This window comes from Lindgomyces ingoldianus (assembly GCF_010093535.1).
Source record: "Lindgomyces ingoldianus strain ATCC 200398 unplaced genomic scaffold BDR25scaffold_12, whole genome shotgun sequence".
NCBI classification, from domain to species: domain Eukaryota; kingdom Fungi; phylum Ascomycota; class Dothideomycetes; order Pleosporales; family Lindgomycetaceae; genus Lindgomyces; species Lindgomyces ingoldianus.
The window spans coordinates 876,159-899,501 of NW_022985173.1; the positions used below are offsets into that span (position 1 = coordinate 876,159).

General features: G+C 50.5%; 10 protein-coding genes across 10 annotated transcripts; 3 read left to right on the plus strand and 7 right to left on the minus strand.

The window, feature by feature from the left end:
• Positions 1 to 495: 495 nt before the first annotated feature.
• BDR25DRAFT_353894 (uncharacterized protein) lies at positions 496 to 2,868 on the minus strand (the record flags this gene model as incomplete). The annotated part of the gene is made up of 19 exons (XM_033695228.1): positions 496 to 530; positions 622 to 665; positions 704 to 790; positions 857 to 921; positions 1,019 to 1,181; positions 1,208 to 1,227; positions 1,295 to 1,365; positions 1,400 to 1,435; positions 1,470 to 1,575; positions 1,638 to 1,746; positions 1,821 to 1,879; positions 1,954 to 1,998; positions 2,038 to 2,077; positions 2,119 to 2,226; positions 2,268 to 2,322; positions 2,370 to 2,396; positions 2,437 to 2,448; positions 2,516 to 2,621; positions 2,668 to 2,868. The coding sequence occupies 19 exons, from the start codon at positions 2,866 to 2,868 to the stop codon at positions 496 to 498; spliced, it is 1,389 nt and encodes a 462-aa protein (XP_033549014.1).
• Positions 2,869 to 3,290: 422 nt separating this feature from the next.
• BDR25DRAFT_302932 (uncharacterized protein) lies at positions 3,291 to 5,635 on the minus strand. Its single transcript, XM_033689909.1, has 2 exons — positions 3,919 to 5,635; positions 3,291 to 3,820 (listed from the first exon to the last, which is right to left on the minus strand). The coding sequence occupies exons 1-2, from the start codon at positions 5,365 to 5,367 to the stop codon at positions 3,467 to 3,469; spliced, it is 1,803 nt and encodes a 600-aa protein (XP_033549015.1). The 5' UTR covers positions 5,368 to 5,635; the 3' UTR covers positions 3,291 to 3,466.
• A 1,338-nt stretch (positions 5,636 to 6,973) lies between these two features.
• Positions 6,974 to 8,083, minus strand: BDR25DRAFT_313350 (uncharacterized protein; the record flags this gene model as incomplete). The annotated part of the gene is made up of 1 exon (XM_033691373.1): positions 6,974 to 8,083. The coding sequence occupies one exon, from the start codon at positions 8,081 to 8,083 to the stop codon at positions 6,974 to 6,976; it is 1,110 nt and encodes a 369-aa protein (XP_033549016.1).
• A 622-nt stretch (positions 8,084 to 8,705) lies between these two features.
• On the minus strand, positions 8,706 to 11,318 carry BDR25DRAFT_284704 (uncharacterized protein). The gene is made up of 5 exons (XM_033688131.1): positions 11,111 to 11,318; positions 10,936 to 11,055; positions 10,113 to 10,887; positions 9,812 to 10,063; positions 8,706 to 9,761 (listed from the first exon to the last, which is right to left on the minus strand). The coding sequence occupies exons 1-5, from the start codon at positions 11,245 to 11,247 to the stop codon at positions 8,838 to 8,840; spliced, it is 2,208 nt and encodes a 735-aa protein (XP_033549017.1). The 5' UTR covers positions 11,248 to 11,318; the 3' UTR covers positions 8,706 to 8,837.
• A 196-nt stretch (positions 11,319 to 11,514) lies between these two features.
• BDR25DRAFT_342166 (FAD/NAD(P)-binding domain-containing protein) lies at positions 11,515 to 13,839 on the minus strand. The gene is made up of 4 exons (XM_033693689.1): positions 13,395 to 13,839; positions 13,309 to 13,338; positions 11,861 to 13,252; positions 11,515 to 11,806 (listed from the first exon to the last, which is right to left on the minus strand). Exons 1-4 carry the CDS (start codon positions 13,568 to 13,570, stop codon positions 11,533 to 11,535), a joined length of 1,872 nt encoding a protein of 623 aa, XP_033549018.1. The 5' UTR covers positions 13,571 to 13,839; the 3' UTR covers positions 11,515 to 11,532.
• A 478-nt stretch (positions 13,840 to 14,317) lies between these two features.
• BDR25DRAFT_259636 (RNA polymerase II transcription factor-like protein B subunit 4) lies at positions 14,318 to 15,964 on the plus strand. Its single transcript, XM_033686596.1, has 3 exons — positions 14,318 to 14,514; positions 14,565 to 15,458; positions 15,563 to 15,964. The coding sequence occupies exons 1-3, from the start codon at positions 14,469 to 14,471 to the stop codon at positions 15,754 to 15,756; spliced, it is 1,134 nt and encodes a 377-aa protein (XP_033549019.1). The 5' UTR covers positions 14,318 to 14,468; the 3' UTR covers positions 15,757 to 15,964.
• Positions 15,965 to 16,579: 615 nt separating this feature from the next.
• BDR25DRAFT_19087 (N-terminal nucleophile aminohydrolase) lies at positions 16,580 to 19,133 on the minus strand. The gene is made up of 4 exons (XM_033684281.1): positions 18,650 to 19,133; positions 18,373 to 18,572; positions 17,030 to 18,325; positions 16,580 to 16,974 (listed from the first exon to the last, which is right to left on the minus strand). The coding sequence occupies exons 1-4, from the start codon at positions 18,823 to 18,825 to the stop codon at positions 16,727 to 16,729; spliced, it is 1,920 nt and encodes a 639-aa protein (XP_033549020.1). The 5' UTR covers positions 18,826 to 19,133; the 3' UTR covers positions 16,580 to 16,726.
• Positions 19,134 to 19,738: 605 nt separating this feature from the next.
• Positions 19,739 to 21,586, plus strand: BDR25DRAFT_259642 (Actin/actin-like protein). The gene is made up of 5 exons (XM_033686597.1): positions 19,739 to 19,832; positions 19,892 to 19,914; positions 19,973 to 20,247; positions 20,298 to 20,384; positions 20,436 to 21,586. Exons 1-5 carry the CDS (start codon positions 19,798 to 19,800, stop codon positions 21,336 to 21,338), a joined length of 1,323 nt encoding a protein of 440 aa, XP_033549021.1. The 5' UTR covers positions 19,739 to 19,797; the 3' UTR covers positions 21,339 to 21,586.
• Positions 21,587 to 21,714: 128 nt separating this feature from the next.
• BDR25DRAFT_284718 (transcription initiation factor IID, TAF10 subunit) lies at positions 21,715 to 22,766 on the plus strand. Its single transcript, XM_033688132.1, has 2 exons — positions 21,715 to 22,032; positions 22,098 to 22,766. Exons 1-2 carry the CDS (start codon positions 21,775 to 21,777, stop codon positions 22,515 to 22,517), a joined length of 678 nt encoding a protein of 225 aa, XP_033549022.1. The 5' UTR covers positions 21,715 to 21,774; the 3' UTR covers positions 22,518 to 22,766.
• On the minus strand, positions 22,739 to 23,305 carry BDR25DRAFT_259650 (ribosomal protein S19/S15; the record flags this gene model as incomplete). The annotated part of the gene is made up of 4 exons (XM_033686598.1): positions 22,739 to 22,875; positions 22,962 to 23,141; positions 23,192 to 23,207; positions 23,260 to 23,305. The coding sequence occupies 4 exons, from the start codon at positions 23,300 to 23,302 to the stop codon at positions 22,833 to 22,835; spliced, it is 282 nt and encodes a 93-aa protein (XP_033549023.1). The 3' UTR covers positions 22,739 to 22,832.
• Positions 23,306 to 23,343: the final 38 nt, after the last annotated feature.

Genomic DNA, 23,343 nt, shown 5'->3' on the forward strand with positions numbered 1-23,343 from the left:
TTGTAACGTCCTTTCCAACCCTAATTCGCCACCCCCAAAGTCCAACCCTCAATCATGGAGAATGCGATCCCAATATGGCCCCCGCAGATAGCGGAATGTTTACATGGTCCGACGATGGCAACTCTCAGATACAAGACAACCAGCAGCTATGGCACACATGCGCTGTCAATGGACGGTATCCCAACTGTCGAATACGTCTCGGGGGTTTAAGATATGCGATTACTCCTTTCGCGCAACTTAAGCCAAAGCCTAGGCCCACCCTCAATACGAAAGTAAAGACGAAGAGTATAAGTCCAACACAGTACCCTTCGATGGTGATTATCCAGGATCTAATTCTTAAACCTTCGAACCCGAGGTTCGAATCTAATCCTATGGAAGGAGGCGAACCGGTCGCCCTCACTGGACCGCAAATCCCACACCCAAGCCAAAAATCGCAAATTAAGAAGACAAGCCCCAGCCCAAGTCTCTCTTAAACCCATACGCTGATGATAGAGCCTATGGCCAAACTGTCAGTTGTTTGAATGAGTATTCTGTGCGTAATCATGGCTATAAAGGATGGGATAGAAATATAGTAAGATGGCAGAACTATCCTCAAGTTTTAAGAGTGTATATAGATGCTACTGCGGCTTAGGGTCGTGTTTGTGACAATATGTTCTGCTGGGAAGCTGACCGGGGCGAGGGACGATTTAACCATCGTGGTTACAGTCTAAACATATCTGGCTTAGTAGGGGATGTGGGTGCGGGTGGCAAATTGCCGATGCGGATGAGACCAGGGGAAGAACTGGAGGAACTGGTTTTGCGGGCATGCTGAGAGCTAATCTTGTTGATGCTAGAAAGAGTATGTTAATACGTTGACTTAACGCCTTTCAAGTCGGGTGCGTTGGGAAACGGTAATTTCCGACTTGTACTGCCTTGTATTACCTAACGGAGAACATGATAGCAGTAATTTAGGACAGAAATATGCATCCTGTTAACGCTCAACCTAATTCCAGCAAGAGGGTTAATAGGTAGACTCTACCCTAGCCATGTTCCACGTTAGGTGAGACGGTGCTAGGGTAGAGAAAGATAAACAGAATAGTACTGGTAGGATACCTGTCCATGTCATTTTATTTAACTTGTTCGTTTTCACTCCACCATCTATGACGTCTCCAAATTTACTCAGAGTCCATCGTTTGCTTTCACTCCCGTTCACCACGCGTCCACCCACCAGCCCCACATCTCAGTCCACTCCACAGTCACCACCAAAATATGGTCTATAAATAGTCAAATGCTTCCGCCCAATTCATATTTAAACAAAATCAGGCCGATAGCCAAGTGGTATGATCCTACTGTTGTTACATTGTAAGCCATTAATAGTCAAGATGCCTTATGCTTTTGATCGAATATCTTGTGGCCTTACTTCCTTCATACTGTCCAGAAAGTGCGTAGTTGTTGTCTAGGTGATCCACTCACTGCAGGCCACATTGAACCTCCATCTCTATACACCCTCGCATCATCTGCTGAGTAGGTCATTTTTAGTTCGAACAGTTCAGTCGAAGACCTAGTCTCAAGAGTAAGAGTAAGAGCAGAGTACGACTTCAATGTTATTCGTGCGACAAGGCTTGCTTTTATGTGGCGATTCAATGGGTACAAATCACCCCTCCGACTTGACGTTGATGCGACCATTTAGAGTGGTGAATATCTGGCTGATACAATAGCACAACTGTATTTGGTACTATAGTGAATAAACGGAATACTAGGTCTAAGCTCGAAATCTGGCGTCCCCTTCCATTAGTACCGCATAATATTCCTGTCGTTTCACTCTACTAAAAATAGATCACCAGCTCTCCAACCCATCACCCTCTGAAGGCTTGAGAATTACTCTGGTGGGTACAGAAACCTATATTGCCAACAGATCCTTTGGGGTGAGTATATTCTGCCTTGTTCCTTCCCGAGGTTAATATTAACTAGCACAAAAGTCAAATATCTAAATTCTTGCTCCAAGATCGTTCCCACACTCTAAACTATTGTCGGCCCGTTTTGGTACTATACACACACCATCATATCTCGTCGTACCTGCCAAAGTAGGAGATATTTCCTGATTTTTTTTTCATGTCCTAAGGTGAGCATCCTTGTCACTCTTTCACTCCACGGCGTACCACAGAATTATTTTTTCTCAACAGCGAAAGGCACAAGTACGTTGGTACTCCGTTTGCTAGTAACAATACCCAACCTTTAGCTGCCCACCTCCCTTCTCACACCAGTGAGAAGAATAATACCAGAGCTACAAGCAGCTCCTAGCTGAGCCAAAGAGCAAGGAAGCGTTCAAAGAGGAGTGGATCGCTAACCCGTGAAAATCCATCCAGAGGGTTAGAACTAGAGGCGGCAACGAGATAGTCGAGGTCGTTGGAGTAGCGCTCGCAGACGGAGCCATGGCTTAAGCGCGCGAGAGTTCACCTCGATGAGAATCTCCACCGTCGAAGTCAAAAGTTAAGAGCTGCCAATTTAGCACCCCGCCTAGCACTTCTGAGCAGACAGAGGTGATTAAGAAGATTTAAGAGGAGGCTGCTGTTATTTTTCGGTGATCTGCGAGCGCTAAGTCGGGTGGAAATGGAAATGTCGAGGGAGATGGTGTGAAGGCTCTTGTGCATCCTTGTCAGCCCTGCAGAAGTCCCAACGATCTGGAACCGACCCGAAAACCCGGTAGGAACGATTTTGGTCTGTTGTGCTGAGCGAATCAGAGACACTGAAAGCTGATCGCTTTCTCCAAAAGGAAAACTTGGAGGTTGCCTTTTTGTACAGCCCATGAGAGTGTTTCAAAATCCCTCGTCTTGGCTCTCCAAGATCAAATTGGCAGAGCGTGTAGAATCTAAGAAATTGCAGTGGCATCGACTGCAAGCTACAGCATGTTACCACACAGTATGGAACATAATCAGGGTGGAGTCAATCTGTTAAATGTCTCGCTGGAACAGAGGAGAGCGTGGACGGAGTGCAAATCCCTGTCCTGCGCCTACCCCCTGTCGTGTTCCAAGCCAGATGGCATGATGCAGCACCTTGGCATTAGTAGTATAATCAAGATCATCTTACTTGTGCTTCCTGTCTGTCGTCTCATGAAGGCCCCAGCGTTGTGAAGCTGCTCGATCAGAAACCTCGTGAAGATCTCTGTGAAGATAAATCAAGAGATCAAATTAAAACTACACGGGTAATTGGGAAGAGGCATGGAAGAAAATACCGTTCGTTCTCATTCAAGGGCTTCCCTTCAAGAGTGACCATGCAAGCGGTAACGCTTCCATTACGCATTACATACATTGGCCATATCTACATATCGTTTTAAGGAGCGTTCCATCCATCACATCATCACATTATCCATATCATAGGAAATCCGTCGCAGTCACCCATAAAGACGCTACAACGAAACGACGAGCCTGACTTTACAAACTATCGACACCAACGCAAGCTCAATACTAAAGCATTCATTTATCCTTACCTAAATATCCCAAATCGCACGTCGACCAATGGTGTCGTTTGCCACGTTATCCCATTCACGCGCAAATAGAGCTGCAGGGGGAGATGATCCGCCACAAGTGTCTTGCACGATGCAGACATTTCTGGTACAGCAAGTACCCACCGCACACACAGCACCGAGAGGACAGTCAGCGTTAGTGGCACAGTCTGCTAGCCCAGAACAAGGAGTTGTCCCACTGACGCAGAATCCAGTGCCGTCGACAATAGAGGCACAGACGCAGCTACCTCCGGGGCCGCATGGTCCGAATGTTGAGCAGGTTTGCCCAGAGCATGAATTGAGAGAGCATGCGCCGTTTGAGCATGTTCCGGAAGCACACTGTAATATAGAAGTTAGAATAGAGAGCTTCTGGGTTTGCTACGGGGGGCATAATCATTCTTAGAATTCTAAAAGAGTTAGTGTGAGATGTGACTCACCACAACGCCACAGGCTCCGCAATTGTTCGGGTCTGTCTTGAGGTTAACGCAGTTCCCGCTGCAAGTTGACTCTGCCGGGCATGAAGGAGTCGCTGACGTCGTGGACGTCGTCGAAGATGTTAGTGGAGTGGATGAATTTGTAAAAGGTGGTCTGGTCGTTGTAGTTGGAGGAGGAGGCGGTGTTGTGGGTGGTGTTGTAGGCGGAGGATTAGGCGTTGTAGGTGGAGGATTAGGCGTTGTAGGTGGAGGATTAGGCGTTGTAGGTGGAGGATTAGGCGTTGTAGGTGGAGGATTTGGTGGAGGTACCGATGTTGGTACAGATGGTACTAAAGATGAAGTCCTGGGGTTTACTATGAGATTCTCCAGGCCCTTGCAAGCCTCGCTAGAAAACTGGTCCGCAATCGGGTAGGCCTGGCTAGTGAGGTAATTGCAGAACATGCTCGCTCCAAAGACTGAGAGGAACTCAAGTTTAGGCTTGACAGCAACACTATCGTCATAGATAGCTGTGATGCAATTGTCAACCACAACCGGAGAGAAGGACTGAGCAGCCCCGCCAGAGAAGAAGTTTTGACAGATCGTCGAAAGCGTATCTGAGATAAGCTTGTCTGCAAAGACTTGGCCGCCACTTCCTTGGCCTTCATTGACCTTCTTCGCAACATAACCCCCAAGCTGTTCAGCGAAAGTTCGGGTGTTGTCTGACAATGCTCTGACCCGAAGTTTGTACGTGGCTCTCCTTTGCGTATCAGGACCCATTTCATGCTCCACGAGATATGCTGAGTTTCCTTGAATGAAGAAACCGAGAATAAAGAAGAACAGAAGTAAAATCCCTGTTTTTGGATGACGATGGCGGATTGCGCTCCCCGTAAACTGAGCTGGTTGAGATTCTGTGGGATTTGGAGAGCCCGTTGGAGGCGTACCCGCCGTTGTTGAACTTGCACCCCCCCCTATTGCGCTGCTGATGGGGCCAACAACACCTGGGGCAGATGAAGACGCCGCGAGAGGTGCCCCGGAGCTTTGTACACCACCAGGTGCCGAAGATTGCGCCGGAGGAACCACAATGACAGACGATGATGCCTTAGGAGGCTGAGGAGGCTCACAATCAGGTCCGGTCGTTCTGGTTAAGGAATCTACGTTTGTGCCCGCACTCGTCCCATCACTTTGTACGTGGAGTCCTTTGCAATTGGGCAAAGTGATGTTCTGTTCTTGAGAGACCTTATGGTCGATTTCCGTGGAAGGCTGAGTAAACACATATTGACTGATATAATTGGAGTTTCCAGAATCGCATCGCGCATTACTTTTGAAATCCAAGTTATTTCCACTGTCGGTAGCCACTCCTCCTGGGAATTGGTTCAGAGAGCCGCAGCTAGGTCCAGCGCAGCTAAAGTCCAGCTGAGGCAACTTGCCAGGGCCGCAATCCAGAAACGACCCTGTCAGCGCTGTCCCAGACATCTCTTGAATGTTCAGATGGAATTGAGTTTGTAACGGCCAAAGGAAACACCGAAACCATGATTATGACCAGACATACGAGGTCTACTTATACTTGGCTGGGCTAAGGAGCCTCATACGCTATAAAATGCCAACACACCTGGGAATCAGTAAAGCCCACGATGGTGGGGTCTCATGATGCCTGTTGGCGAGAGACTCCTCTCCCACGGCTGCCTCAAGATTCGGCCCAGTCATGCTGGATCGGCTTAGCTTTTGAGTGCCTGGACAAAAGTTGGTGATGGCGTTGATGTCGGGCGGTCGTTGGAGGAGGGATATGTTGTGGCGGAGGCGGGGTCCTGACAACTATTCCCTTTACAGCTATATGAGGCTGTATTCACCCAACCTCGACTAATGGGAGCAAGTTCATGGCGCGGGGGGCTGAAAACCCCTGCGATTTCTCAATAGCCTGGTGCAGAACGAGCCTTGACCGGAAGGGCTGTGGTTAGTGACAGGCAGGCGTCGTGGATACAACCGGCAAAGACCACACCTCTCCCCACCTTTGGCAGATATCGATAACCCCATGTTAGACACCTGTTCCTGTGCCAAGAATAGACTCGGTTGCATTGTGATAGCGCCTTCTCAGACTGTCCAATGAGCAAGCTTGAGAACACGAGGGCTGAACATCCTCCGAATGGTGGGCTGAGCATCTTCGGCGAAGCTCTAGATTGACTTGACAAGGCGAAAACAAGAAAGCACACCACCGAGCGTGTTTGATAGAGGAAAGCGAGGAAATAGTAGTGGTGGGATATGGATGGACTTAGGGGAAGAAGAAACACAAAACGATATCAAGAAGAGTTCGTAGTTGGCTCAGGACGATTCGAAATGTGCGCACGATCCTCAGTGGTTGTCTGCGGCGGGGTAGCTTGTCCAGGCTGAAGGTCGAAGGGAATTGAATCGCGTAAAGGCTTTGGATCATAGAAACATTACTAAGGCGGCAACATTCGGGTTGGAGAGAACAGTGGTGTGCTCAGATCAGATCAGAATAGTGCCTGTATTCGGAACCAATACACGTACCTTGTTGTCCTGACTCAAACCTTGGGTCTGGACGTTTCTGATAGCTCTCTCTTCTAAGGAGAGTAGGAAGGACATTTTTAGAGCAAGGCTGGAAGAAGAAAAGGGAGGAAATGTAAACGTATTGTTTTAACAAGCCTTGTAATATGTACAGAGAACTTAGCTCTCATGGAAGCCATGGACAATATATGAGGAAGATAACGTGTGATAGAGGAGAATGAATGATGAGAGGCGATTGCTATACGCTCGAAATAGATGCCTCCACGTACTGAGAGCATCGACTTGAAAAGAGAATATAGCTTCATTAAGGACTAAGTCCCAATAGGATCGGATGAATTGAAGTTGAAGAGAAAGAGAAACCAGAAAGGGAGAAAAGGTGAGCATTTAGCCCTACGAAAGAATCTAACCCAACTGGTAACCTTCCCTGCACCAAACACTAAAACTAATCCGATCCGTTTCTGTGAACCTAGACTACTAAACCTCTTGTGTACCGTGGGCCTATCAATCGTGACCGTTTCTCCCTTAAACTCGCAGACAAGGGCTGTTTTATTCGATAATCCTACACAGCACCGCCCACGCCGTTAGTGTCCATCGGACTCCCTTCTCCATTCCCTGAACCGTTCGCTCGTCTCCTCCTACCAACAACCCTCTTCCTCCTATCGACCTGGAAGCCCTTTCCATCTGCTGCTACATCCACCATATTCATATCGTCGTCATCTGGCCTGTCGACATCCTCGGCACCATGTTCCTCCCAATATCTCCTCGTCTCATCTAGGTCCGTAATATCCGCTGGCCGCATCCTCAGCCACTTCATTCGGGGTCCTGACCTTGCTCGTTCGCTAACCCTAAAGCCGTATATGCGAGGTTCGTAGATATTTCCTGGGCCAAGGCCAGGCGCAAGGTTGTGCGGCGCAACGCCGTTGATGGAAGTGACATTAGCAGGTGTGGTAGAGGAATTCCGGGCCTTGGCCTCTGCGTTTGCGGCTTGAATGGCGAGAAGGGCGTCGGCCGCGCCGGCAGATGATGTGCGGGAGCCGCCGATATCGAGATCTGTGAAGGTCATGAAGAAGAGGGATCCAAATGTCGTTCCGAAGAAGGCCCCATCAACAGTTTGAAAGCGGGAATTTGGTGGTGTGTAGACATCTAGACAGGATGGACAGAACAGTTTGACCGTTTCATGGCCTGGGGTATCGTTGAGCCCGACTGGCAGGACCTTGCACGAACTGCAGTAAACGCGTGGGCACGTGCCGAAGTGTTGCATCTCGTATTTCTCCGACATTTGCTGAATGCCGGGCCGAGATGTGATGTAGCGCTGGTGTATCAATCCATACAATAGTTCGGCAGAGCTCTCTATCACGCTGAGATCTGATGCTATCCTCAGATGCCTTCGGTCGCTTGCCCTCCGATATCCAGTCGGCCTCTCGTCACCCAGGATCTCGTCATCCTCTTCATCCTCTTCTTCTTCGTCCTCCTCGTCCTCGTCATCTTCCGGTTCCACATCTAATATCATTTCTAGTGCCTCCTTGTACATAGGCACCTGTGACTGCAGACCCGTGAGATTGAAGTCGTCCTCGATGAAGTCTTCAGGGACCTCGGCGAAGTATTCGTGACCCAGAAGGCCGCAGAATGACGATATCCATGACTCGGTGACCTGTGACGAGGAAGACATGTTGGCTGGTGAGTGTGTGTATGTGTGGGAAAGCGTCGCTGTGCTGGCGCGGCTTTGGCTGCTCCACGCGAGAGAATGTCTCAGGGTACCAATCGCGCGTGGATAGTTTGTTTGATTGGAGAAATGTCAAATATGGGGCCTGGAAGAGTGGCCAATTCTCCTAAACCGAGAAGTGGGCTGGCCCAAATTTGAATGTGGGGAAGAGGGCGGGGAGGGGGGAGTGTTTTCCGGGAGTGGAATCGGTGGGTAGATGTGCTCGCGGACAAGTAGCTTATATGCCTTGTGACCTAATTCATGAAGGCGCGACTACGACGTGCTATCTTATGTAGGCTATTTCTCGTGGCGTGGTTGCGATAGATTTGCGCTTGAGGAAGCCGTTTGTGGCTCGGTCGGCGAAGGGATGGGGAGGGTAGTGATCGAGAGAGGGAGGGTGGATGGTTGGAGGGTGGGTATGTATGCTATCAGATGCGGCCCAGCGACAGATCATCAGAATGGGCGGCTGTTACATACATGTTTTGGCAAGTCGTCGGGGCGTCTGTGGCAGTGGAGGTTCCTCGCCAGCCTTGGCCCGTCTGCTTCCAGCCCCGCGCCCACCACGTGATGTGGCTTGGCACGAACCCCTCCCGGAGTCCAGCCTGAGACATGACCTCCTTAATGCCGGTTAGGATTGCAATGTCGCTATAAAGCCTACTTCCATATTTCCTCTGCCAGCCAATCAACGAACAGCTTCAATAGCGAAAGCCCCCCAGCCCTCTCAGAACAAATCCCTCATAATGCGAGAGAGCTCATCCTCATGCCCAAAGACACTTGCCAGCTCTCCATTCGACAGTTCTGCAGAAGAGAGTGCATAGCCATTCTGTAACACACTCGAAAAGCCACCGGCAGCCTCAAAGAGACTTGTAAGATCTGATGCCATTCCATGCGGAGTATCCAAGGGATGGCTATTTCGGCCATTCGAGAAGATGGCCATCTCATCCACCTGATGGCCCGCAAGACCTGCCATCGCCACTGCTGCCGAGGAGTGCGCGTCTGCCGTCTCAACAGCCCGGACATTCAAGCCTAGCCTTGGTCCGACCTCCTTCAGTACCCTGATCGTCTTCCATAGTCGTTTCGAGACATATGAGTTAGCCGAAAACCCACGCACCAAATCGAGAGCCATGTAGAACTCGTCCCGACATTGAGAGCTGAACTCAGCTGGAGCGTGTGCAACAGCTAGAAACAGAACCGCCAAAGCTGAGATGAGGAAGTAATTGAACATTGTTTGTTGCGTCCGGTAGATGTCTGATGTTTGGTTGATGTAAGTCAGGATGCGAATTGTATCTTTGGAGACCTTTACAACAGTGTGTGCGAACTCAAGGTTCTCCATGATACTTGTTGCTGTGTGTAGTACTGGCCGGTAAATGAGGATGCGCATTTGGTTTGCTCGGAGATAAAGCGCCACCTGAAGACGATGAATTCCTCGAGAGGGTGGGTCCGCTGATCGGCCGCTTTCGGGATGCACAAATTTCAAAGATTCTGGAATCGATCGATGCCAGTTCAAGACTTGGAAATCGAGGAAGCCAATATCCTCCTTGTTGATATTGTTCTGCGCCCCATCGGAGTTGGCAATGGATTTCCACACCTTGGATCCAATGGTGCTGTACGATATCATTGCATTTAAATAGGGTGTGGAATCGTCCTGGCAAACATGTTATGACAACTCACCAAGGTGAGCTATGGGGAACTTACTGGTTTCGGCAGATTCGGGTCAATATCTGCGTCTTGCAGAGCGAATGGCATCCCGGTTCCAAAACTCCAACGACGATCGAGAACGTAAACTGACCAAAAGGTGCGAATCGCGCTTGATTGTTCCTCTGGATCAGCAAAGACAGTGTTGTAAGTCTCACGGCGATGGAGGCCTAGCTCTAAACACTGTCGGGCTGCTAATCCGATAATGCGCCAGGCGAGCGCTTCATCATCCCTGTGGAAATGGTACATGGCCTGACACGCATTAGCATTTAATCGAAATTGCTATAATTATGGAACTCACAGTTAGCGCCAGCATATTAATACCCTTAAGATCAACAGGCTCGAGAAGGGTTCGCTCTATGACTTTGTGCACATTCTCAAACAGTTTCTCCCCCAGCGGATTCTTTCCATAGCCCTCAAGAATCAAGGCAGTCGCGAGAATCAATTTAAGAATACTGGTCTGAGCGTCCATGATCGCGTCGGCCCCAGGAAGGCCGCCTTGCATAAGACCAGATCTTGTGGCTGCCTCCACGAAGGAAAAAAGCATTTCGGTGTAACGAACGACCTTGGAAATATCCATAAAGGGATACATCATGCCCATTTCTTCGTGCCAAACATGCACTAGGCGGATCGCCTCGTGCTTCGTGAGAGACCAAATCGGATCCTTTTCTGCATGTAGGACGGGTTTTGACAGCACAGCGTTGGTCGCAGGCGGAGAAGCCATTGGGGTAGCATCTTGGGTCACCACGCCCTCGTCCAGACCGTCCTCCGGTCCCGTAATCCCCATTGTCTTTAAGCTCGACTTAGCGACTCCCAGATTGAATGCGCTTGAAGTCGGCCCGTGGAATCGTGGATGCTTTGTGAAGGACTTGCTTCGCTGGTGGGTTGGAGACTGAGGAATGATCGGCGTCTGGGCCATGGAAATGGACCGGGCATAGTCCTGCGTGTTGTACGGAGTGCTCATCGAGCCCGCGCTCTGGGAATCGACCTGGGTCTTGAGGGAGTTGAGGTTCGCGAAGAGCTGATCGACCTGCTCTTGGAGGGATGTGATGTGCGCCGTCATTTGCTTGAACTCACTGAACGCAGTTAGACAAGTTGTGTTTGCGCATTAAGGGGACACTAACTCTGATTCTTTGAAATTGTTGCAGCAATTTGGCGCATACAGACACTCGAGCGATAGGTTCCCGCATCGCTGGCACGGAGTCTGCCCATTGCACTTGATCTTGCGCCTCTTGCACTCATTGCTAAAGATATTATCAGTACGCAATCCATTCCTCCGATCATATGCAAGCCACCTACCAAGCAATCGAGATATAGCGATTCCGCTTTGCCCGTGGCTGCGTGCTGCCCTCCTCGCTCTTCCGCTTCTGTGGCCCGCTGGCCTCGTTCGGTGGACTCATAGTCTCGCTACCGTTCACTGTTGACGTTGAAGCCATGTCCGCAGGTAGTCCGAAAGCGGTTGGTCGCACGGCGAGGGAGCGAGGGAGGGAGAGGTGCTGTGAAGTTGGGACCGGGTTCACCGAGCTCGGGCCCGTCACTTCTTCTGGGGTTTATGCGGGGAAGGAACCCCGAGGTGCGAATGGCGCCCACCCACGTGATGTCCGCAGCTCACCAATGAGGGGTAGTGTGAAACACATCACACTTGGTTTATCGTGGCAGTGAAGACGGGTATATAGGCTACGTTTGGCTCCTATGGTACTCTACGAACGTCGTCAACTGCTTTAAGCAGACGATATTTGACCCTTTGCAACAGTCAAGAGTTGGATGGCTTGAGCCAGCACTTCTTGTACACCATGTTGCAGCATTGCTTTCACATCACGTACTCTTAGCCCCCTCTTTCGGACATGGTAAGACCCGACAATCAACAGAGCAACAGTAACAAGGCGAATAACCCGCTTCGTCTGCTTCTTCGCCAGCCCCTGCTTTGTATACGCCACGTTCCAGTCATTCCACTTGGGGAAGACACAGCGACGGTAGAAGTCAATCTGGGTGTATCTAGGCCAAGAGAGTCAGTCTGAGTTGGGGCTGTGTATACTTAGTAATACTTACGGATAGACCGTCGAATTCCATCCGTCCTTGGTGTAATACCAACTCGAGCATCCGCCGTTCATCCACACTGTGTTCTTCAGACTCCTCTGGATCTCCGCAGTGTATGCAACCTCGGCTTCATGCTTTACATCCACAGCGGTTGCATCTCCGTTCAAGAGTAGCTTGATGAACTTTAGGGAGTAATTGACCGTGTTCTCGCTCGCCATGACGACGGAGGAATGCCCAGTAGCGGTATTGGGCCCGAAGATGATGAAGAAATTCGGGAAGCCGTCCATTGCAGTGCCTTGGTATGCTTGCGGCCCACCTCGTTCTTCCATCGTTTCGACGAGATCCTTACCTCCCTTACCTGCAACTTTCAATGGATGCAACCACTTCGTAGTATCGAAACCATTCGCGAGGACAATCACGTCAGCGGGAACCTCCCTCTCGGGCAGGTTTGATTTTGAATCCTCTGGATATGACACCCCGGGCCCAATGATGACGCTGTGTTCCTTGACCGTCTTCAAAGGCTGAGCCGTGAGTTCTATCTTAGGATCACTCAGACTCTCGAACCACCTCTTGTCAAAAATCCTTCTCTTGCAACCAACTCCGTAGTTTGGTGTCAAAATCTCATGATACTTCTTGGGCACCATCTTCTTCATGCGTCCCAACATCCTTTCTTCGTACAGCTTACGGTGCTTGGCGGCCCATTCAGATCCACCAAACAACCTGAAATCCCATTCCCCACCGGCGAAGATGGAGAATCGAAGGGCCGATAAAAGACCAGGGATCCTCATGAGTCTTACACTGTTCTTCTCCCACCACTCGTCGCCTCCGGGAGGTGGGAAGCTTGGAACTACCCATGGAGGCGATCGCATGAGTTGCACGACTGATTTAGCATTGTAAGGCGCGTTGATGAGTCTCGGGACGAGCTGAGCGGAGGAGCATCCAGTTCCAACAACCACCACATTCTTATCCGTGAAATCGACCGTGTCATCCCATCGAGCGGAATGGAAAAGAGGGCCTTTGAAGTCTTCGAATCCAGTAGCGTCATCTGGCCAGCCTTTCGGCTCCACGAGGCCGCCTACGCAACTGATGACAGCTTTGGCACGGACAAGTTCGGTATCAGAGTAGACAGCTGCTTCTCCCTTTTCTTTGACGACCTTCATGCGATCCTTAGCTCCAAGATCGCCCATACCAGCAACCAGTCGCCGAAGAGTAACCTCCCAGAGCTGCTCGTCTTCAAGCCACCGGCATTGTTCTACATCGGTATCGCATTGAATCTTATCCGTGATTTGGTATTTCTGGCAGACATGATGGTAATATTGAACGATTTCGCGGCCGGGAGGATGAAAAGAGGTCCAATTCGGATTCTGTGCGAAAGAGAACGAATAGAAGGCGCTGGGAACATCGCTGTGCATCACAAATCAACTCTAGTGATTCTGTTGCTCGAGGATCGTACTACTTACCACGCAACGCCGGGGTATCGATTGATCCACCTGCGAGAAGATTGATTAGCGACAGCGCTTGGATGTGCCTCTGACTGTGAGCTTACCATGTGCCTCCGATCCCTGCTTGACGATCAAAGATTCGGAATTGATCAAATCCAAGCTCATCCTTTAGTCTACATGCCATAGCTATCCCTGAAGCCCCCGCGCCAACGATGAGGACGGGGTAGTATGTGTAAGCATTGTTGTCGTAGCCATTGACGCGACGAATGGTTTCCCCCATGCTGAAAGTAGGTGCTAAAACTATAGAGGTATAGAGACCGATCGCAGAGAAACTGCCTGGTAAAGGAAAGGGAAGGAAAGAAGGTTGCAACTATAAACTGACGTGGGGCTTAACCGCACCTTATGCACGCTTCCACCGATTCAATCCAGGAAATGTGGAACACCTCTGAACTACCCGTTGGCCGTACCCGAATTCTGGAACTCGAGCTAGTTGATTCTCCCGACGGTCTCATAGCGAGACCGAGCTGCAGATGCAGGGGCAGATGTTGCTAAAACGAGGGCGGGGAGTCTGGCTTTGTTCGTTCTCACAGAGGTTCAAACAACCTCGGCACGGACGATTGACCAGGTTGCCTGAGTTCGTATGCGATTTCCTGGGCCAAGATTTGGATCCCCGCATACCTCTTACGATGCTGATGCCATTTTGTGTCGTCAAGGCCTACTCATCCAGGAGGGAGAATCCCTCGGCCCAGGTCTCTTCGCTAGGCTGCCTATCGGCCATCTTGCTGTTGAGCGATGCTCTGAATGTGCCAGGCTAGAATCGGCATTAGATGAATTAACCGTTTTTACGTGCATGTCACGAGCGTTTCACTGCAGCAGGTAGGGATGACGTTTGGGAATTCCTTTTCCTGGGGAAGATATACCGAATCCGACCATCGTGCTTCTGAGATGCGCGTACCTATCACGTGAGAACGCTCCAAGGCTGTGCGTCGACCAAAGCTTAACACTGGCTTCCAGAGGATCCTGTGGTTCACCTCTGATGCTCAACGCACCAGTGCATCAACGCCTTGCATTGTCACAGTATACAATTTTCCTGTGGCATTCCTCTATACATAATGCTGCAACTTCACCCGTAAACCATTTGTAGAATAGGCTTATAAATAAGACTCAGGCAGACTAAGATGAACGCCATTGACGGCACGGATCGTCAAATAAAGGCAGACGACAGTACAATTCTCCTCACGCTCAGAGGACCCGATAAGATTAACAACTTCTAGGACCCCCGCCCTCTCTCCTCGCCATAGTCCTCGACACAAACCCGCATGCCTGGGCCCACCTGTCCTCCGTCCTACCCCTCTCCGCCGCCATATCTAATCTCCTCGTCTTCATAAATGCACACCTCGCGTCCGGCAATGCAAACGAAATCGCCGTCATCGCATCCCACACACACAAGGCTGAATGGCTATACCCAACCCCCAAAGACAATCTACCACGCAGGCGTCCCAACGGAGCCGCGAACGGAGATATAGAAATAAACGGCCTGCCCAAAGAGCCCAGCGTACCCGAGAACCCGAACAAATACAGGCAATTTGCTGTGCTTGAAAACGCCATTCTCTCAAACTTCTCCAAACTTCTGGACTCGACGACCGAAAGGGATCTTGCGTCCACACCCACAACCCAGGTTGGTGGCGCACTCTCCCTCGCCCTTTCGTACGTTGCAAAATCCACGCTCCTCCATTCCCCCGTAGACTCTCTCGCAGGCGACAATCCGCTTTCTGCACTCGCAGATTCAGAGACAGTGCATACAGCGCGTGTATCACTGACCTCGCGGATATTGATTGTCTCCGTCTCTGGCGATTTAGCCAACCAATACATTCCAGTGATGAACTCGATATTCGCTGCACAGCGAAAGCGGATACCAATAGATATTCTCAAGTTGGCCGGGGATACGGTATTGCTACAGCAGGCTTCGGACGCCACAGGCGGGGTTTATATGAAACCCGAGAGACCGGAAGGGCTCCTACAATATCTCATGATGGCATTCCTACCAGACTCGACAGCCAGACGAAGTCTCATCATGCCCAGCACCAGCGGCGTAGATTTCCGTGCCGCATGTTTCTGTCACCGCAAAGTAGTTGACATTGGCTTTGTCTGTAGTGTGTGCCTTAGCAGTAAGTCGTTCCCTTTCTCTTCCGCTTCCCCCACTTCCTCCCCCAGCCATCACAAATTGTAGACCGTAAGCTGTAAGCTGTAAGCTGTAAACTGAATTTTGTAGTATTCTGCACCCCAGATCTACCCTCCAATCTCTGTCTGACATGCGGATCCTACCTCTCTCTCCGCAGTGCCCAAATTGCTACCCCGGCTCTCATCCCCCGCAAAAAGAAAAAGAAGAAACGAGCCGGTGGCACCGATTCTGCGACCCCTGGTGGAAACACGCCGGCAGGTTCAGGTACGCCTATGCATGCCTAGCGAACTTCTCAGAGGCTGGGTGATGGGTGTTTTAATGTATGATCTAGAGAGCATCCAGAGCTGAGGGAACTCGGGCGGGATTGCTGTGTTCGTATTGTCGGTACTTTCAGGCGTTGGAACAGGATTATCATCATGCTGTGACTGATTAACGTCATGTTTAGAGAGCTAGAGTCTAGAGTCCATGCAAAATCTTTGGCCACAGTATCAGAACCATTATAAATGAAAGCCTAGGTTTCTATTCTGCCTCCTCACCTATACATTCGGAGCATTAAGAACCATTAATGTGCTCGACGAAAATGAGATGCTCGTAAAGTCCGCGTTGGCGAACCCCTGGAAGCCACGAGACTCAGGTAACATATCACAACAACATAGCCAGTTTGCGTGGCGGGCCCAGATTAAGAAAGAAATATTTTGTCTTTTGTACTACCTCCCATTCCTTCTACACCACGCCGAGTTTCCATGGCCACCCACGGCCCGAGAAACTCCGTACAGGAATCATAATATGATAATAAACCAATTGCTAGAATACACTTATGCCCACATCCTTCCATGCATTCATATGCCGAAGCCTCCGAAGCCGTCAGCGCTATCAAAACACCAGGAAATGCTCGCTAAAGTCTGGAGAGGAAGAACACATCGCATAGGTGAGAGAAAAGATGTTGAAGTAAGGTTGTAGGGGTGAGAAGTCTTATGTCGTTTGCAGAATGCCGCAGTACACGAGTCGGTAAGTCCTTGAATATGACCGAGTTTGTTCAAGACAGGGAAACTGGACTAGTATTAGGGGAAACTACTAAGGGCGGACAGGAGTTTTCGAGGTAGTCTAGGAAAGAATCATTGACTGTTTTGCAAGTTCCAAGATCCCGGATCAGATATGGCTAGGCCGTGCATTTGTGCGATCGAGCCAAGTTGTAGTGGGTACAACTCTGGACGGAGAACGGGGGTTTCCTAAAACCCCCTGTAGACCCCGGCACTATCGTGAGATGACAGTGGTTTTCTTTCTCCGCCGATATCGTAACATACGTCCGCCTTGGGCGATGCTTCCGTTACCACTGCTGCGTGACATCGCACACCATGGCTTCGATTCATCTGAATGCATGGACGCCATTGCGAAGGAATCTGTGTTATGGCCGTAGTAAAGAAAGACGCCATCAACTGTCTTCTTAACACCTAGTATTCCAATCGCACCAGCGGAATTGCTATTTTTAACACTGGGGTGGCCTGTGAATTGTAAGCATAAAGCAGGGGAGTCAATATCGAGCAGTAACAAACTCACCCATGAATTCGTTCTCAATCATGTTCTTTAGGGCCTCGTCCTCGGTTACGTCTTGGTATAACCCTCCTTTGGTTCTTTTGATATTCTGGTATAGACGTTCGGCGCTTACTGTAGCGGCCATTGTAGTTGCCATATGCTCACCGGTGCCACTTGTTACTGTAGCTACGGTTGTTCTCTCTGGATCATCTTGGTCAACCGGAATCACAGCGGTCCCGATACCGATAAGAGCGGCTGGGCCGACCCTCCCTCGATGTTTCATTCCGATCCCTCCAGAGGAAGCCCCACATGCGATGTTGCCCCAACTATCGACTGCGATGGCGCCAACAGTGTCCGTAATGTGATCTTCCTGGTCCTTCGTGGGTGAAGAAGAGGGGACAGCAGTTGGTGGAAATGGTGCAGTTTCATGGACATGATTCAACGGAGTTGGCCATCTAGGTGTGGGGTCCTCGATGTTCTTCTCCGAAGGTGTCTCTGGTAAAGGCATCTTCATTGCCGCAGCATGTGGTGAATCAGGTGAGGGTTGTATTGTTTTGGCGCTTGATGTGGAATCAGAGTCATCTGAAGAACCATCACCAAACGATCTACGAGCTGAAATATGCCCAACACGGTGTCTTGGAGGGTCTTCAGTGTCTTGCATCATAGAGTCTTCTGCCAGAAGTTGCGGTGTAATGTCTCGTAATGACTTGACTGTCGGAACTTGTTGGGTACTATTGATGAATGCATTCCGAGAAGATTCCATTATGGAATGAGCAGGAGCCATAGGTTGTCCCCGCACTTGCTCAGATGTAGGTGAATCTGGAGTGTTCATGGCTTCGTCGCTGTTCCAGGATGTTGAAGAGTCAGATAAAGGTTCGGACGGGCCTGATGGGCTCGTGGAATTTTCTTTCGTCGCGAAAAAGAGCGGATCTTGATCTGAGTCAGGAGGAGATATTGATTGTTGCATGAGAGCTCCCTGCTGGAGCATGTTTTGCGCGTGCTGGTCCCGCATTTTTTCTCGGACTCTCTCTTCTTCACCGGCATCCGGGATCCTCACCGAAATCCTCATTGTGGATGTATGAGCACCCTGCTTCTTCGCCTTTCGCTCTGCTGCTTTGAGATCCGCTCTCCATCGGATCCATCTCTCTTTGGCTGCTGGTGAGATATTTGCGTCCATGGGAAGTATGGGGATGCCCATTTCGATGGCAAAGTTTGTCGCCCCTTGCGCCACTAACAGGTTCGGCGGAACGCGGCGAAGCGTTAGAGTCTGCATCGAGTGACTGAGGACACATCGCGCCAATGATATTGGATTTTTTATTTCTACTATCAAATTAGCATTGGAAGGGAGGTATATTGAGACCACATACGAGCTACGGCGCCGACAGCGCCACTGCGGCCATGATGGTCGACAATGCATGCATCGCACTCCACAACGCCGTCCATGGTGAGGTTGCTTCCGTAACCGGCATTCGTGATCTCTCGGTCTTCTAGCACTTTGACGGCAATTTCCACCGCGTCAATTGCACTACCTCCATTACGAAGGATCATCATGGCCATAGCAGCAGCCCTATATGAAAGTGAGTCATTTCCCAGAATGTTAACAACCTAGCTGAAACGAGCAATAAGAATAGAGCGAGAACGTACTCATTGCATGCCTGAAGGTGGATCCTCTCATTCTGAATGCTGTGATAGCCGGCCCCAGCGTGGACAAATATACAACATACATCGTCTTGAGGGGGGCTTTGGCTTGCTTTGCGAGTGAGCGGCTCCGTCTGGGTTGCACCGTCGATAGTTCCGAGCTGCTTTGGAAGGGCCGACATCCTCTTGTCTTTGAGGGAGAAGCGTCGGCGGAGGTCCCGAAATCGACCGAATTTATCCAGCTTTAATCACGGGATCTACCACCTCTTGAGTAGTGAAGATAATCTGGGGTTTGCTGGCGGCTGATTTTTAGAATATTTGTCAGCAAGGGACTATTTGGGGTACCCTCAAGTTTGGTAGGCTAGAAGACGAGAATTGAGTGATGATGGGGGGGTGAGTTTCTGGTGTTGCTTCGGAACAGGAGAGATGGCGGTGGAAGAGGTGGGGCGGGCGTCCGGGATAGCTGGAGTGGAGAAGAGAATACTTGTCATATAAGGAGCGACTGAATAGGTACTGAGGCGTCAAGAGAGGAGGTGAAGCTTAGGTAATTGAGAAGAGGAGAACTGTAGGGTGAAGAATGAGAAATGGATGAAAATCGCTCTAGGCGATGCACCGAGACTCTAGCGGGCTAGAGCTGTGTCAGAGAAATGAGAGTGGTGAATGCGGTGGGAGGGCGTTGTAAGCGCTGAGGGGGAGGTTAGTTGGAGAGCAGATGTGAGCAATGAGGGCGAAGAGTCAACGGAAACCGCTCCTTCCCTCAGTTAGGCTCGGAATGTCGGTAGGCCACGTTCCCAGCAATTACATCAGTTCACTCTGACGGGAAGGTATGACATGGTGACCAAGCTTCCAAGTGTGATGGAAGCGATGGGGCTGTCGTGGTTGTTGCCTTCGACGAGAGAGATATCAATGGCCTGCCTTGAGCTTGATCCGCCGCCCTGCGAGATTCCGCTGTGGCTTGATTGGCGGGGACATTTGGCGGAGCGGGGTCGCCCTCCCAGTTCCGTCTGTGCGCATTTCGCGCGCCCACATCCAGCAACTCCGCCATCCCACTCTGACGAATCCAACCACCTCTACCAATTCACACCCGTGCCTTTCTCCGAAGGAACTCCTGAGCTGCTCCTTGCTACCATTTGTCACAGTGAAGAGCAGCGAAGATGGCGTCCCAAACCCCCGCCGTTGTCATGGACAAGTAAGGTCTCCAGCAGCCTGCGGGCACTAACACGCAATTGCACTGACCAACGATTTCAGCGGCACGGGCTACTCGAAGCTTGGTTCGACCCCCTACTCCAAGAAATCAGACACCTGTATACTAATTCTTGCGCCTCGCAGGTTTTGCCGGCAATGACTCTCCATCCTTTGTCTTCCCTACCGCAATAGCAACCAAAAGCCAGGGAGGCGGAGCGGGCGGTTCAGGCTCTGGGCGGCCAGCGGTCGCGAACAAACCATCTTTCTTGACTGGCGGTGCTGGTCCTAGTGGTCATCTTTCTGGCAAAAGGGGAACTGAGGATTTGGACTTCTTCATCGGCGACGAGGCGCTCTCTGCATCAGCTGGCCCAGGATATGGAATCCACTATCCCATCAGGCATGGCCAGATAGACAACTGGGTTTGTCACAACATTATCCGGGGCTTACAGGAGATTCTTACTGTTAACAGGACCTTATGGAACGCTTCTGGTCAAACTCTATATTCAAGTATCTAAGAGTCGAGCCAGAAGACCACTATTTCCTACTCACTGAGCCTGTAAGACACGAAAATTGTGTACTCCTTGGTGCGGGACTAACTATTGGGTAGCCTCTCAATCCCCCAGAGAACCGCGAGAATACTGCCGAAATCATGTTCGAGTCCTTCAACTGCGCTGGCCTCTATATTGCGGTGCAAGCGGTGCTCGCCCTTGCCGCATCGTGGACAAGCTCTAAAGTCCAAGACCGCTCCCTGACCGGCACAGTCATTGATTCCGGCGCAGGTGTTACGCACGTTATCCCTGTCGCTGAGGGTTACGTCATTGGTTCGTCCATTAAAAGTGTTCCCATCGCTGGCCGCGACATAACCAACTTCGTACAATCCCTACTCCGAGATCGTGGCGAGCCCGATTCCTCTCTCCAAACAGCCGAGCGCATTAAGGAAGAGTACTGCTATGTGTGTCCTGATATCGTGAAGGAGTTCTCGCGCTTCGATCGTGAGCCCGAAGATCGGTTCCGAAAACATATCGTTAAGCACCCAAACGGCAGATCAGTGACGGTCGATGTTGGCTACGAACGCTTCCTAGCACCTGAAATATTCTTCAACCCCGAAATCTACTCCTCAGATTTCCTTACCCCGCTGCCCAATATCGTCGACACAGTGATTCAGAGCTCCCCCATCGATGTTCGTAGGGGTCTTTACAAGAACATCGTCCTCTCGGGTGGTTCGACACTCTACAAAGACTTCGGTCGACGTTTACAGCGTGACATCCGCCATATGGTCGACGCGAGGATCAAGGCTTCAGAAGCAAGGAGTGGAGGTGCAAAGAGTGGTGGCCTTGAGGTCCAAGTGATCACACACAAGAGGCAGAGGCATGGACCCTGGTTCGGAGGTAGCTTGCTAGGCCAGACGCCTGAGTTTAGGAGTTACTGTCACACGAAGGCGGAGTACGATGAGATCGGACCGAGCATTGTTCGGAGGTTTGCATTACTTGGTGGGCCAGGGAGCACGTAGAGGAAGTGAAGTCATGAGGTCTGATGAAGAGCCTAGAAGGACTCTTGAGCGTGTATGGGAAGGGTGAAAAGAGCAGTTCCTGAGAGAAGAATCATATTCCGACATTGAAAAGCCTCTGATCTTGGTGCAAAGTGCGTTATCAATGCAAGAGAATATGACTGTATGTGAAACGGAGGCTGATTGTTCTACACCGATATGAATACTTGAGCATCGGAAAAGGGCAAAATTTATGTATAGATACAACCCTGAGTGAGAACACCTTGACCCCTTTAGTAGTGTTGGAGGACATAACCAGTGTTTGACGCTTGCAGTGATTAGTCAGCGGAATGAACATGAAATGCCAAGCGTCTCTTTCACTCCGCCATTGTGGCTTCATCCGCTCGCAAGGCCGACTTTCTCTTGACCAACTTTCGCATTTCCTCTCTTTCTCCGCACTATGGCAGACCACGCGCAGTTGCCAACGGCAGATTCCAACGTGGAGATGAATGACCTGCTAGACGCATCGGTCGAGGCCGATATCAACCCAGACGCAACGCAACCAGACGCCATGAACCTTGACGGCGGAAATGATGTCCATCCGCCCGTAAGGAATGGTGTACCAGAAGTTACCGCTCAATTGGAGGCCCGAATACCCGCCAAGAAGGATGCGACTTTGCGCGAGTTCTTGGGGAAGATGGACGACTACGCTCCCATTGTATGCCTTCACTAGCCCAGCAGAAGTACCCGGTAGGAGGAAAGTGTCTTACTGACTGTCATTAGATACCTGATGCAGTCACAAACTACTACCTGACCCTCGCTGGGCTCCCGCCGCCACCTCAAACATCCCCGCACCTCGCCCGCCTCCTAGCGCTCGCAACGCAGAAGTTCATAGCCGATATCGCCGCAGACGCATATCAGTACTCCCGCATTCGGTCATCAAATACTACGAGTAATAATCCGATGGGAGGGTTGGCTGGCGCGGCAGGAGGGCCACAGGGCGCAGGAGTTTCTGGTGGTACCCAGGGCGGCAAAGACAGTGCGGCTCAAGCTAAAGGACTGAACCTCGGCGTACAGAGGCCGGGCTATGGCGGTGGTGGGCAAGGTGGCAGCCAAGGGCGCACCGTCCTAACAATGGAGGACCTAGGCATGGCTGTTGGCGAATACGGTGTGAATATCAAGAGAGGAGAGTTCTATCGGTAATGCGAGACAAAAATATCTACCGCGCAGTCATCCAATTCCATTCCACGACATCACTGTAGGAGCAACACTCAGAACCGATAACTCCTGCTATATGAGCTGGGTTGGTTGCGGACTGCTGGCATTCAGTGTTTTCTCATTCTAAACATGGTTGGCGTTGGGAGTTTTCATTTTCACTGGCATTCACAAGGTTATTTGGGATACTCTACCCGCGATGAAAGGGTATATCGTATTTGTGTAGTAGTAGTACAGATGAGGCTATAGAAAACCTCGCAATGATACCCAAACTCCTCTTGATACAAGAACAACCCAGCCCATTCACTTGTTTTTTGTCTGTTTATACGTGAAGTTCTTCCTAGTTCTGTATAGAGGTCATCAGCAACTCCGTAAATTCATGTGACACAGATCACTCCTTGCATATTCCAGGATCCGTGAGGTTAAACGTACGGTGCAAATTCCCCCAGCTTGTGTCCAACCATATCTTCTGTTATCGTGATGTCCAAATAGTTCTTCCCATTGTGGACTTGGAACTTCAGACCGACAAAATTAGGTAGTATTGTCGCCGATCGCGCCTGTGTTTTGATCGGAGGTACTCGTTCGCCCGGCTTTGGCCGCACGATGGGGAGGCTTCCAGTTGGTCAATATGGGAATGGGCAAGTGCATTGGGAGCGGCTTACGGGACGATATTGGGGCCTGAGTGTTTCATTTTAGCGGTGACCTAGACCATAGAGAAGCAATTACTTACCCTTCCAGACGGATCGCGCAAATAGCGCCCGTGTCGGAAACATTGGGATTGGCCTTGACGAGGTAAAGTTCTGATGCAGTTTTT

Bases quoted from the DNA above. Each gene is read 5' to 3' on its own strand.
- BDR25DRAFT_302932 (XM_033689909.1), bottom strand. From the start codon at position 5,367: ATGTCTGGGACAGCGCTGACAGGGTCGTTTCTGGATTGCGGCCCTGGC. The intron at 3,821-3,918 runs GTGAGTCACATC...TCTATATTACAG, and splicing joins GCGGAGCCTGTGGCGTTGTG to TGTGCTTCCGGAACATGCTC.
- BDR25DRAFT_284704 (XM_033688131.1), bottom strand. From the start codon at position 11,247: ATGGCTTCAACGTCAACAGTGAACGGTAGCGAGACTATGAGTCCACCG. The intron at 10,888-10,935 runs GTTAGTGTCCCC...AACTGCGTTCAG, and splicing joins AACAATTTCAAAGAATCAGA to TGAGTTCAAGCAAATGACGG. The intron at 9,762-9,811 runs GTAAGTTCCCCA...CATGTTTGCCAG, and splicing joins ACCCGAATCTGCCGAAACCA to GACGATTCCACACCCTATTT.
- BDR25DRAFT_342166 (XM_033693689.1), bottom strand. From the start codon at position 13,570: ATGGGGGAAACCATTCGTCGCGTCAATGGCTACGACAACAATGCTTAC. The intron at 13,339-13,394 runs GTAAGCTCACAG...ATCTTCTCGCAG, and splicing joins GCAGGGATCGGAGGCACATG to GTGGATCAATCGATACCCCG. The intron at 13,253-13,308 runs GTAAGTAGTACG...TGTGATGCACAG, and splicing joins CGATACCCCGGCGTTGCGTG to CGATGTTCCCAGCGCCTTCT.
- BDR25DRAFT_259636 (XM_033686596.1), top strand. From the start codon at position 14,469: ATGAACGCCATTGACGGCACGGATCGTCAAATAAAGGCAGACGACA. The intron at 14,515-14,564 runs GTACAATTCTCC...AACAACTTCTAG, and splicing joins TCAAATAAAGGCAGACGACA to GACCCCCGCCCTCTCTCCTC. The intron at 15,459-15,562 runs GTAAGTCGTTCC...TGAATTTTGTAG, and splicing joins CTGTAGTGTGTGCCTTAGCA to TATTCTGCACCCCAGATCTA.
- BDR25DRAFT_19087 (XM_033684281.1), bottom strand. From the start codon at position 18,825: ATGTCGGCCCTTCCAAAGCAGCTCGGAACTATCGACGGTGCAACCCAG. The intron at 18,573-18,649 runs GTACGTTCTCGC...ACTTTCATATAG, and splicing joins CACCTTCAGGCATGCAATGA to GGCTGCTGCTATGGCCATGA. The intron at 18,326-18,372 runs GTATGTGGTCTC...ATTTGATAGTAG, and splicing joins CGCTGTCGGCGCCGTAGCTC to AAATAAAAAATCCAATATCA.
- BDR25DRAFT_259642 (XM_033686597.1), top strand. From the start codon at position 19,798: ATGGCGTCCCAAACCCCCGCCGTTGTCATGGACAA. The intron at 19,833-19,891 runs GTAAGGTCTCCA...CAACGATTTCAG, and splicing joins CCCGCCGTTGTCATGGACAA to CGGCACGGGCTACTCGAAGC. The intron at 19,915-19,972 runs GTTCGACCCCCT...TGCGCCTCGCAG, and splicing joins CACGGGCTACTCGAAGCTTG to GTTTTGCCGGCAATGACTCT.
- BDR25DRAFT_284718 (XM_033688132.1), top strand. From the start codon at position 21,775: ATGGCAGACCACGCGCAGTTGCCAACGGCAGATTCCAACGTGGAGATG. The intron at 22,033-22,097 runs GTATGCCTTCAC...GACTGTCATTAG, and splicing joins TGGACGACTACGCTCCCATT to ATACCTGATGCAGTCACAAA.